The sequence below is a fragment of the Charadrius vociferus genome, unplaced genomic scaffold, assembly GCF_000708025.1.
Source record: "Charadrius vociferus isolate BGI_N301 unplaced genomic scaffold, ASM70802v2 scaffold544, whole genome shotgun sequence".
In the NCBI taxonomy this organism is placed as follows: domain Eukaryota; kingdom Metazoa; phylum Chordata; class Aves; order Charadriiformes; family Charadriidae; genus Charadrius; species Charadrius vociferus.
The window spans coordinates 247,739-259,122 of NW_009648162.1; the positions used below are offsets into that span (position 1 = coordinate 247,739).

General features: G+C 53.0%; 1 protein-coding gene across 1 annotated transcript; it reads right to left on the bottom strand.

The window, feature by feature from the left end:
- Nucleotides 1-3,118: 3,118 nt before the first annotated feature.
- Nucleotides 3,119-9,006, bottom strand: PAIP2B (poly(A) binding protein interacting protein 2B). The gene is made up of 3 exons (XM_009884083.1): nucleotides 8,860-9,006; nucleotides 4,329-4,505; nucleotides 3,119-3,175 (listed from the first exon to the last, which is right to left on the bottom strand). The coding sequence occupies exons 1-3, from the start codon at nucleotides 9,004-9,006 to the stop codon at nucleotides 3,119-3,121; spliced, it is 381 nt and encodes a 126-aa protein (XP_009882385.1).
- Nucleotides 9,007-11,384: the final 2,378 nt, after the last annotated feature.

Genomic DNA, 11,384 nt, shown 5'->3' on the forward strand with positions numbered 1-11,384 from the left:
CTTGCGTACTCATGATGAGTGAAGTCAGCAGGCTGCTGGTGCCTCCTGCCAGCGGCTGGGGGACCCGGTGAGGACCCTGAGCTCAGCCTCAGCGATGGGGAGAAGGGAGCGATGCTGTCCCCCGGTGAGCAGGGGAAGGATTATTTTGGTCAGGACAACATGAGCACATTCTTTTTCCCCTCCCCCCCCGCCCCCCCCAAGCTGGGGCCTCACCAATGGGGCCACCCGCTGTCTTTACAGGCTCTCATGGTGCTGCTGGGCGCTGACGGCGAGCAGTGGCCCCCCAGCAAAGGGGAAGGTTGTGGCTGGTCCTGCCCACGTGAGTTCAAGCAGCTTTGTTGGGGCTGGTCTTCATTTAAAAGGGAAAAAAAAAAACAAAACAAAAGAAAACAAAACAAAAGCCCTTTTTGCCGCTTTTGTTTGAAATACACAGCAAGGGGCTATGCCTGATCTAAAGCACGAACCCAAAAGCTGCCTCTTCCTTCCAGGAAGACTGGATGGGAAGGGCAGGCACTGGGACAGGCATTGAGCTCACATACCAAGTGGGGTTGATCCCGCAGGCTCACCCTGCTATGGGCAGGCTGCTCCGTACCCAGTTCCACCAGCACAGTGTCCCAGCAAGGCTCTTCCACACACCAACATCCTCATCCAGCAGCAGGATACCCTGTGTCCAGCTGGGGGAAGAAGCAGCAGCAGAGGCAGCGGGCTCGATGCTGGGAATCCTCTCCCCTTGGCTTTCCCATTTCTTTTTCAATTTTATTTTCTCTGTGCTGAGTTCCTGACCAGGCATAAACTGGAGCTGTTTCCTCCTCCAGCCATTTCAGGCTCTCCCTGGCCAGCTCCAAGGGAACCCCGGCCTCCGGCAGAGGATGCTGGAAGCCAGCGCTCCTATGGCCCCGCAGCAGAGCTGAGGGGAGGGAAGAGTACCACCGTGGGGGTGAAGGAGGAAAATCCTCCAGGATTTCCTGCTGGGACTGAGGCATCAGAGGAGCTGGTGTTGAACGGAGACCATAGCCCTTCTCTAGGCAAGACTTCTGCACTGCTCAGTTCCAAAAAAAGTTTATTTTTAATAACGCATTGTCTGAAATTTACAGCACATCAGAGAGTAGGGGTGGGTTTGTTGGGTTTTTTTGGTAATAAATCAAATAGAAACCAGAGAAAGGGGGTGGGTTGGGGGTGGGGGACAGCACTACCGCTACAAAAGAAGTTTGCCCAGTGTACAGCTGCCCTTCCCTGCGCCTCAGATCACATCCTGCAAAGCCCTGGGCATAGCCTGAGCTCCAGCCCGGAGCAGAGGCGGCCTCCAGCAGCTGGAGGCAACCGCACGGGCGCTGAAGGCACAGCTTGTACCAGGAAACAGAACTCAACCCAAACCAACCCATACCTCTGGGCAGCGATATTTAAGCTGGGCACCTTCAACAGGCTGCTGGCTCCAGCTGCAGTAGCGTCAGGGTTTCGTGCTGGTTTTTAAGACCGGCAGCCAGAGATGGGAGATGTGTTGAGTTACGGAGCAGACTGTACAGAGAGCTGCTGAGTTAAATCAGCTCAAACCCTCCACCCGCCGTTAGTGTTTGTGGTCCAATAACCCCGGGCCCTCCCGCTGAGCTCGCCGACAGGCGCCGGCGGCAGGAGCTGCGTCCGCCAGCTTTGTTGTGCCGAGCTAATGGAGACAGACCAAGCTGTCAGCTATTGAGTGGCCATTAGCTTCCCTCTCTGCAAACCCCACGGGGATCTGTAATCCCCCTCCATTAACTACTCTGTTTAAGTAAAGGGAATACTGGAAGTAACTGCACCCGGGAGGTGAGATTTACACGGATGAGCAAAAGCTCCCGTCCACGCTACTAGAGCCAATAACTATTTAAATCGTTAGGCTACGTCCCTCACCGAGAAGCTGCTGCTTCCTCTGGATACAGATTTCTGACCCTGACTCTCCAAAGGAGCCCACTAAGCACAGGATTTAAAATACCAGATGCGCCCAGGGCCACGGTTCAGGGAGCTGAAGCCCAGCCAGCTCCTGCTGATGAGGAAGGAGGTCCCCAAAAGCAAGTTGACCCAACGGAGGCACGGATCCTGCTCACCACCAGCAGCTCCGACGGCTTTGCCTTGAATGCCATCTGCCACCAGAGCCTCGGCAAAGGGGTCTGAAGGGAGCAGCATGAAGATGCTGCCCATCACCTTCTCTATCTAAACCCGTGGGTGCTCCTCGGGGCTCAGACTCATGCTGACGGAGGATCCCTCTCCTTTCCTAGGGAGGCTGCTTGACACCAACTCCCTACCACTCCACTCTGCTGAGAACGGGCTCTATTCAGTGTTTCTTGGCTTTATTTCAATGAGAAATGAAGGTACAGATGTTTCAGAGCCACAGCCTGTAGTGCTGGATAAGCTCAAGAGTCGGGGGGCGGGGGGGGGGGGGAAATTCTCTTAAGGTATTTTGTAGGAGCAGCCCTTCCCTTGCGATGGATGGCTGGGGTGATGTCTGACGGGTCTGGTCTCCCCTAAGAGCTCCTGCAACCGATTAAGCAGGCAGGACTCTTACCTCCCAGCAAAGAAGCATGAAAGTTAGTGTTCAGCACCTATCGGAGAGCGGGGCAGGCTGCTGCTTGGAGGAATTTAGGGTATACAGTCTTGTTACACTTCACCTTTCCTTTAGCAAAAGAAATCCTGGTTAACAGAAACAGGGAAAGCCAGCACGGCTCCTGGCCCAGGCTCGCTGCATCCAGGGTGGGAGCAGGTGAGCAGGGGGATCCCTACAAACTCTACTTAAACAAGAAAACATGACTTTTCCACTAGCAGGTTTGAAGCACGCATCGAAATGGCCTCTGAAGCAGGGGGAGTGCTGGTCTCCAGGACAGACCTAAGGGCGATAAGTCCTAGAAAGCAAAAACTGCCGAAATAAGGTGATAGACGATACAAAGAAAGAGTTTTAAAAAAAGGGAAAAAAAAAAAAAAAAACCCAAAAAGGTACTTGAAGCGTAGAGCAAGATTTCGCCACGTTGCAGCAACTCCACTACGGCGCAGAGTCCAGCCGGGGGCTGATCCCCTCCCTCCTTCCCCCCCGCCACCTTCCCCCCGAGCAGGGTCACAGTCCTTCCAAAGCTTCCAAAGCCTGCCTTGACGGTCAGTACTTCACGCCAGGCACAAACTCCTTGGCATCCGGATTCAAGTTGCTTTTGCTCTGGAAGAGAAGAGGGATGGGGGCCCCCCATCAGCAGTCCAAATGCCAGCAGCCCCTGCTGAGCATCGCTCACTCCACGGACCTGCACCCCCAAAAGGTGCCCCATCCCAGCGGCCGCTTGCCGAGGATACCGTCATGGACAGCCTTAAAAGGCTTTTAAGATGGATTTATGGCCAAGTAGAGGTTGATGGAACCATCGCAACCCCATGTTGACCATGACAATGTCATCGAAACCAAATTTCGGGGCAATTTGAGATCATTTATGGCCAAGTAGAGGTTGATGGAACCATTGCAAGCCCGTATTGACCATGACAATGTCATCTAAACCCAATTTTGGGGCATTTTGACAACATTTACACATGCAAAGCAGCTGTCCTGGCCCTCATGTCCTTGCAGGCACCCGCAGCACTTGAGACGCTGCTGAACAAGTGCCAGGTCGAAAGTATGTACTCCCATGCTGAGTGGGGTTTTTTTGGGAAAAACACGGGAGAATCTGCTGTCTCTGTCTCTCCCTGTTCTTGCTTGGACACAGGGCTGCTGGTGGATGTGCTGTGAGGTGCGAGCGGCTGTTTTATCCCCGCCCACAGTAAAGCAGGGGGGTAAAGCAGCTCTGCCCGAGCACAGTCAGCACGGCCGGGCCAGAACAACCCCCACCGTGCTGGTCTATACAGCCCTACTGCATATTCCTGCTTTCAGGGATGAAAACGGGCATCTCCATAACACCGTTGCTCTTCCAGCCACCCAGCAGGCTTTCACCACTCTAAATATCTATATAGGCTTGGGGCACACCTGGCTGGTCCTCCCATACCTCTCCAGCCTGCCAGGACACCCCAGCTCTGCTCAAAAGGCAAGAAAGGTCCTGGCTTGCTCTGGGACCACAGCCCAGCTCACATACAAGTGGCAGCCCCGCTTCCATGGCTTCTGGTGAGCAAGTTCTGTAAAGCCGGATACTTTTGTCTTTAGGATACATGGCTAAAATTAGTATCCTTGCAGAAAACTCCAAAATTCATCGTCACTGGTGCGTTAGCACCAGCTCTTGCACAGATATCCCACTGCCACTCAGGAACCCCCCCCCAAGGAAATCCACCTCCCTTCCCAGGACAGGACCTCTGCTCTTTGCCAGACCTCGCATCATATTCTCCGAGGTCCTTACCAGAATGTCCTCTGTACTGTGGCCGTCACCAACGGAGAGCCCATTCAGCTGCTGCTGCAGCTGCCCCATGCCCTGGGGCAGGTCACGCGATGGAATGAACCAGTCCTGGTCTTCTTCCTCCAGCATCTCCTGGAAGCAGCGGTCGAGAAACTCCTGCTCCTGCAGCTCCTCCTCCACCTGCCCAAACACACCCATCAGTCGCAGGAACAAACGACGCATCATGGAGTTTTCCATACGATGTCCCCACCTGGTAAAAGCAGAGTCTGCGACATGCCTACCTCACCTCGGTATCTGTCCATGCTCAGAAACACTACAGTAGAGCCAGAGCTAGTTTTTTAAACCTAGATGAACACAGCTTTGTTGACTTGCCTGTAGCCAACCCCAGGAAGTTCAAGAGCACAAAAACCGGCACCTTCTGAGTGGAGCAAAGCCATTCTCGGGCCGCTGCAGACTGCTGGGGTGGGGAGATGCAGCCTGCAAGCTCGCAGCACTTGGCGAATCCAGAAGGGAACAGGATAGGATTTATGGGCCATCCAGATGCACCAGTGCACGCATGGGATTTCAAGCTGCCAGGCTCCAGCACAGCTTGCTGCAAAATGAACGGGATGGCTAATAAAATCGCAGCTGGGAAACAGTGCTAGAGGTGTGTGTCGTTGTGCGGATCCTCTGCTACGGAGCGAAGCTGTAGCTCTGCCAGCCCGTATTTTGCTTTCTTGCTTCCCATGCTTCTCCTGCTAAACGCCGTGGCTCTGCTCAGCCCCCTCGGCAGCCCGGTGCTCTGCAAGCACCGACGCAGGGTGGCAGTCGGCTCCCGTCGAGTGCACCATGGATGACGCCATCTCCGCTGCAGGAAAACTCCTCCCGAGGAAAGCCACAGGACCTGGCTCGGGCTCCCCGAGCAGAAAGCTGCTCACACAGGGGAGCGCAGGCAAAGCGAGGCAGGAGAGATGGGCAGGAGGGGGGGCCTGGAGGTCCCATCCTTACCCTCAAGCAGGCACGTACCATTAGCGGGTCACATTAACCAGCTGCTCCCATCTTCCAGGCCGGTTTTCTCTGGATGCTGACTCGAGCAAAGCAAGCGAGGCAGGGAGATGGATAGCCCGCGCTGCCAGCGGCCTCCTGCTAAACAGGCACGTGGTCACCAGAAAATGAGCAGATGTGGTGACAGCCAGCAAAACAGCACGATTTTGAGCAGCTGTTATTGAGTCCAAGAGGGCTGAGTGAATCTATGATTCACAAAATGCTCCAAAAAGCTTAAACCCTTCCATTCCACAAGCAAGCAGAAACTACAACCAGAACTGGCTTCTTGGAGGGAAAAGGGGAGCTCTGTAACCCACCGCACCACGTACCGCAGCCCCTCAGCTGGGGATGGGCAGGCAGCCCTTGCCACTGGTGAGCTACTGCGGTCCCATTGCCCCACCGCAGCGTTTACAGAGACCTGTCCATCACAAATGACTTGGGAAGGTAACCCTGGTAAACCTACAGTGCTATTAACTTTCAGGTTATTCACAGCCAGTCCCCGCTACATTTTAAATCACATGTAAATCAAATTAAAACTCCTTGTGAGGGTTGTGGAAACCTCTCACATCAGTAACCAAGCCTTGGACGCTGTCTCCAGCCTCAAAGACTGGAGAGCTGCTCTCCACCAGCCCTAGACATTGCACCTGGCCAGAGGAAAATCCCCTTTACTGCTTGCAAACCATCACATCACTATCCTCAACTGCATTTTCAGAGGCTGTCCTTGAAACCACAGGCCGGCAGTAGCATGCGAAAACCGGGTATTAAAAAAACCCAACATCCCAGGACTGCTGGCTCACCCCAGCAGGTGACAACTACCCTGGGCTCCTGCACTTCTGCAGGACACCGGATGGAGCGAGCCCAGCTTTGTGCATCTCGCAACACTTCAAACCCAGGTGAATATTCCCTCTTCTCTGAGTCTCGGCACTGCTGACTGTACTCTAACCACAGCCGAGCAGCACTTAATTTCCATCCACACACCAGAGCCTTTTGGTCCATGCAACCGGACACTGGGGCCAATGGCAGTGCTGGCTGTGAGCCAGGGATGCGGTGATGACATCGGTCCTGGACCAGTGGACAGGGAGGGGGAGATCCTGGACACCTGCACCTGTACCTACCTGCTACCCCCCTCTAGCCAGAAACCATCAACTCCTTTGCATTGCATTGTGACAACCTGAACAAGGAGAGAAAGGGTTTAATATTTGCTCAGGGCTCTTCACTGGCTTCCTGTGGTATTTAATGCAGCTCTGTCACCTTCTGCCCCAGGCCCTTCTGCACCAACCTCACCTTCTGTCAGCACAGTTTCTTCTCAGCACAAGAGCCCACCACTCCCTTTTTGCCCTCTGGCTCCATGGGAAAAGGAACATCACTAGCGTAAATAAGGAAGGACCGTGCCAAGAAGCTTGCAGGTTTCTGAAAACACCTGCCTGTTCCCCTTGCCCTTCTGGACAGCAGAAACCCTTGAACGAGAAGGGGGGTAAGGGGGAAAGGGGGCAAGGAAGCACCGTGTCTTCAGAAGGCTGTGGAAGATGGAAGAGAAAGTGGGTCTGGGGGCAGATTCAGCACCAGATCTTACAGTAGCCCCAAGCCACTGGGGCTTGCATGTGAAGGCAGCAGAAGCCACCATTGCCACTGAAAGGGACGTGCCTGCTGCTCCCCACCCTGTGCCCCCATCACTGGCATCTCATCCTCTCCCGGGAGCACTCAGGAGAGACTCTGGCCAGGGAACAGAACAGAGCCAGATGAGGCACAGCATTTCAAGCCGAGCCTCATGAGCACCCATGCCAGCCCAAGGACAGCTTCTTCCAGGAGCACTGACTTCTGACAGACAAAGGTCCTGGTGCAGGACAGCTCTCCCTACCCTGGCTGGTGCCCCACCAGCAGACACATAGACTTCAAAGCCCTTAAAGATTGACTTCAGCTTCTGTATGAACTGTTTTCCCCCGAGCAGTGTTTCACCAGGAGCTGGACAAAGGGCTGAGCTCCCAGGGCATCGCTAAGGAGTTGAAATGCAGAAGCGAGGGCTAGCAGACCAGGAGAGCATGGGCGAGTATCTCAGTGACACAGTGCCCAACACAGGGAAGCCCTGAGGTCTTGGCCCTGTTTTCCTCCCTTCTCCATCTCCCTCTGCCTGCGCATGCTTTCCTCTGCCTGGCTCCTCCACCCCAGGACACTCCCTCCAGCATGGAGTCGCTGTATGGTTTGCTTTGCACTTTGCCTTCATCAGGCTTTTAATCAAGACAGCGCTTTACAAACATTAACTAATTAATCTCACACATTTCAATCAGCACAGCTGCTTGTGGGGGCTCGGCTGCTGCCTAATCGCGTCATTAAATAAAACAAAAGCTTTGAGTCACAGCTCGCTAACAATTGCTAACGTGATGTGGGGCGGCACACCGCAGCTGCTGCACACTCACCAGGAGTTACTGTCAGCAGGCGGCTGCAGTTTCCTCCTGTGGGAACAAGACTTAAGCATTACCATATGGAAATTTTCTGCTGAGAACGCCAGTAAAGCTGATGAATTCCTCCTTGGGTGAGCAGGGGTGCGGTGGGGACATGAAATGCCTCTGCCCAGCCTGCCCGCAGCTCTGACGGTCCCTCCCTGCTAGTCTCCCGACACGCCGGTGATGGGAATCCAGTGCTTGGCCATGCTCGTGAGGACGTTTTTAGGAAGGGGGCAAGGGTCTAGGAGAGTTCAGGGTTTCTGCCTGTAGCAACAGCTCAGCCAGCTGAAGGGGCAAGCTCCTTCCTCACCCAGTTCAAGGCATCTGACTTCTCTCCAGCTACTGGAATAATGGCAGGAGGGACCAGTGAGCTCTTTCCTGCTGCCTTGTCCTGCCCTGGCATTTAGATGAAGGCCCAAAGCAGAAGCACGAGGAGGATGCTACGTAGCTGCTCCCTCTGCTCCAGCACGCAGGGTTGCATCGTTATTCCACAAGCAGGAGCTGTTCAGATCCCACCATGATCTACCAGAAGCTCTCGAGCACTTAGTTGGCCACATAGCATCTAGTGGTCAAGGCTCCTACCAAGTGGTCTGGCTGCTCCAAGCGTATTTGGGACCATTTCACTGAAATAGAGACTTCTACCCGAAACGAGAGGTACTAACTACAGAAACTCATTGCTGAGATAGCTAGGCTACAAATGCTCTCAAATTCCAAGGACTGATTTTTATGCTGGTCCTCTCCTTCCATCTGAGCATGCAGAAAGTGAAGGTCTCTGTTACCACAGCAAAGCACAGGAGAAGATGATGGTGCCATCACTGTGCCTCTGAGAAAGATCTGAGAGGATCAAAGGCATCATGAGGTTTGTTTTTTTTTTTTCTGACTTTATCCATCCCGTGTCCTTACAGCCAGATCCAATATAAACAGGATGACTCTTCCCTTGAGCCGAAAGCCACCATCTCCGTGCAGCGCTTGTGCTGGCTGTGACTCACATGCCCATCAAAGGACATCTTTCCCTCTCCTCAATTTTAGCTGCAGAAATGTGGAGCTGGCAACCACCCTCCTGGTCTTACCTGTCTGTTGAAGTCTTCTTCATTCTCCATCCACATGTACTCTGCAAAGGGGTTGTTTTCCTTTTCATCATGGCCGTTCACTACTTGGTCCTCTTTGGATTTGGGACTGGACGTTGTTGTGCTGGCGAGGTCGGAGCCATTCATCATTACTGACTCTGGGAAGAAAAACATAGGGGTGAGGGAGCTGCCGGGGACTCCCGTGCCACCCCAACACACTCCAGCCACCCAGCTCCCAAATGGGTGCTTGCCACTGGCCAAGACGATGGGTGACAGCTTAGGCTTCCAGCACAAGAACCTGCTGCTTACAGGCTGCTTTTTTATGGCACGGTGCTATTCCCAACTCCTCTTCTTGAAAGTGCTGGAAGCAGCACTACACCTCCTTGCAATGGTAGCACATATTTTTCATGGTTTTGGCCCATCAGGAATAGTCTGAACATACTTGATCTGGACTTAGAGCAAGGGCTGACCTGACCAGCAGCTCCTGGAGAAGTTCTGAACAGGGCTTGGAAAGGCATCGTCACTCCAAAGCCTGTTCATCCATCACATTTATTTTAAATCTGCCACAAAACACCCTGTCCATCCATCACATTTATTTTAAATTTGCCACAAAATGCATCAGAAGACCACAACTGGGTTATCACTGTAGTCAACATACAAACACCACAGAAGCAGATTGCCCCCTACCCCAAAATACTGAATTTTTTGGCAGAACGTATGCACGCCAATCTGTGTCCCTTTATCTCTGGTGTAATTTCTTTATTTTTAGAGGGCATTTCACAAAAGCCTGTTGGTTTGCGACATGAAGGCTGCCTTTTTCTAAAGCAGGCATTCAGATTCCCAGTACCATGGCTTGAAGGAAGACAAACTTTACGGAGTCCCAGACCTCAATTTCTGAAAGGGTCCCAGGAGCAGATGCAGGGAATGACACACAGACAAGACAAAAGAGACAATAATTCAGTAGTGGAATCCTATGGAAATGCAGACTAAGGCCAGCACAACCCTGCTGAAAAATGTCCAAACACCACATAATGACATCCCAGCTGTATGTTTTACTCTTCCCTGGTAAGGGCTTTATCTGGAGCTGAGCTGTATTCAGCTCCAGCACAGCACTGAGGCACAGGGATGAATTAGAGAGCATCCCGTGTAAACAGGGGCCGGAAAACCCAACTTCTTGGAATGACTGGCAGGAGTGGGTTGGTTTGGTCTTGAGGAGGGTGAGACCTGGGAGCCCCATACAACAGGCAGTTTGACTAGCTGATCATTGTAGGTCCCTTCCAACTGAAATTATTCTATTCTATTCTATTCTATTCTATTCTATTCTATTCTATTCTATTCTCTCTAGGTATAGAAGAAGGTTGCAGAAAAATCAGTCTTCTGTTCTTGTGGATACAGTGGAGTTTTCAGTTTTTGCAGCAGTAGAAATTGGATTTGGAGGGGGGAGCGAGGTCAGGGAGACCATTAGTGATGATGGGAATTAATATCTTTTGCAGGGGGACAAGCAAAGTTTCAGGGAACAGTTAGTGATGGTCACTGGCATAGACCAAGTATGCCTAATCCTACTTTAGGAACATGAAGACAAATTAGACAACCTCTCAGAGTCTCCATGAGCCCCTACAAGGCTGTGAGAACAAGCAGCATCCTTGCCAGAGGCTGTTTTTTTTATGTCTCCACCCAGGTCACAGCTGCTGTCAGATCCACGTCCCAGCAGCCGCTCCAATCACCCGGGAGCGGGGATCCCACCTTACTCATTAAACATAGCCTGCTAGGGACGAAGCAGATTATTCTCATTTTCGGGAGGAACCTGAAGCACAGACAGGTACACGACAACTGTCACGTTACTCTCTGAAAAGCCCCCCTGTCAATACCGAAGGTACTCATCCCTTGTGTACCAACACTTGGGTCCCCAAGAGCAGCACAGCTTGAACACAGCTGCTCCTGGGCAAAGAAAAAAGGGGAAAAAAAAAAAAAAAAGGGGGGGTGGGAAGGAAGAGCAGTGAGGTCCTCAGGCTCCCTGCAGCCTCAGGGCGCAGCACCAGGCCACACTGAAGCGGCCTTTGTTATCTGCAGAGAAGCAAGAAAGGCTCCGAACCAAGCGCGGAAACATAAACCGTGCCAAAGCCAACACGACGGCTCTCCTGTGATCAACGAGACTTATTGACGACAGACAGCTCAAGTCTGGTAGGAGAGAGTCGCGGGGCAGGAGGGAAGGGGAACAGAGCTGCAAAGCAAGTAAAAAGGCACGAAAGGTTTGGACGGGGGAGCTCACCCTCCCTGCCTGCTTCTCTTGCTGCCAGGACGTATGTTTGCACAGGCAGAGCCCTGGAGGTCAAGGACACACGAGGTTTGAGGAGCTGGTGGGGTTCACAGCTTACATACAGCGTCTAGAGCTGGGTCCTCTGTGCAGACGGGCAGGATTGGTGCTGGGTTGGACCGAAAGCCCTGCTGCTGCCCCGCTGCAGGTCAGGCAGCTGCCATCAAGAGACAAAGCCTGTGCTGGTCCGGCAGCTCTGTACCAGCCACTGCAG

Bases quoted from the DNA above. Each gene is read 5' to 3' on its own strand.
- PAIP2B (XM_009884083.1), bottom strand. From the start codon at position 9,006: ATGATGAATGGCTCCGACCTCGCCAGCACAACAACGTCCAGTCCCAAA. The intron at 4,506-8,859 runs GTAAGACCAGGA...GTGTTTGGGCAG, and splicing joins AAGAAGACTTCAACAGACAG to GTGGAGGAGGAGCTGCAGGA. The intron at 3,176-4,328 runs GTAAGGACCTCG...CTTCTCTTCCAG, and splicing joins ACAGTACAGAGGACATTCTG to AGCAAAAGCAACTTGAATCC.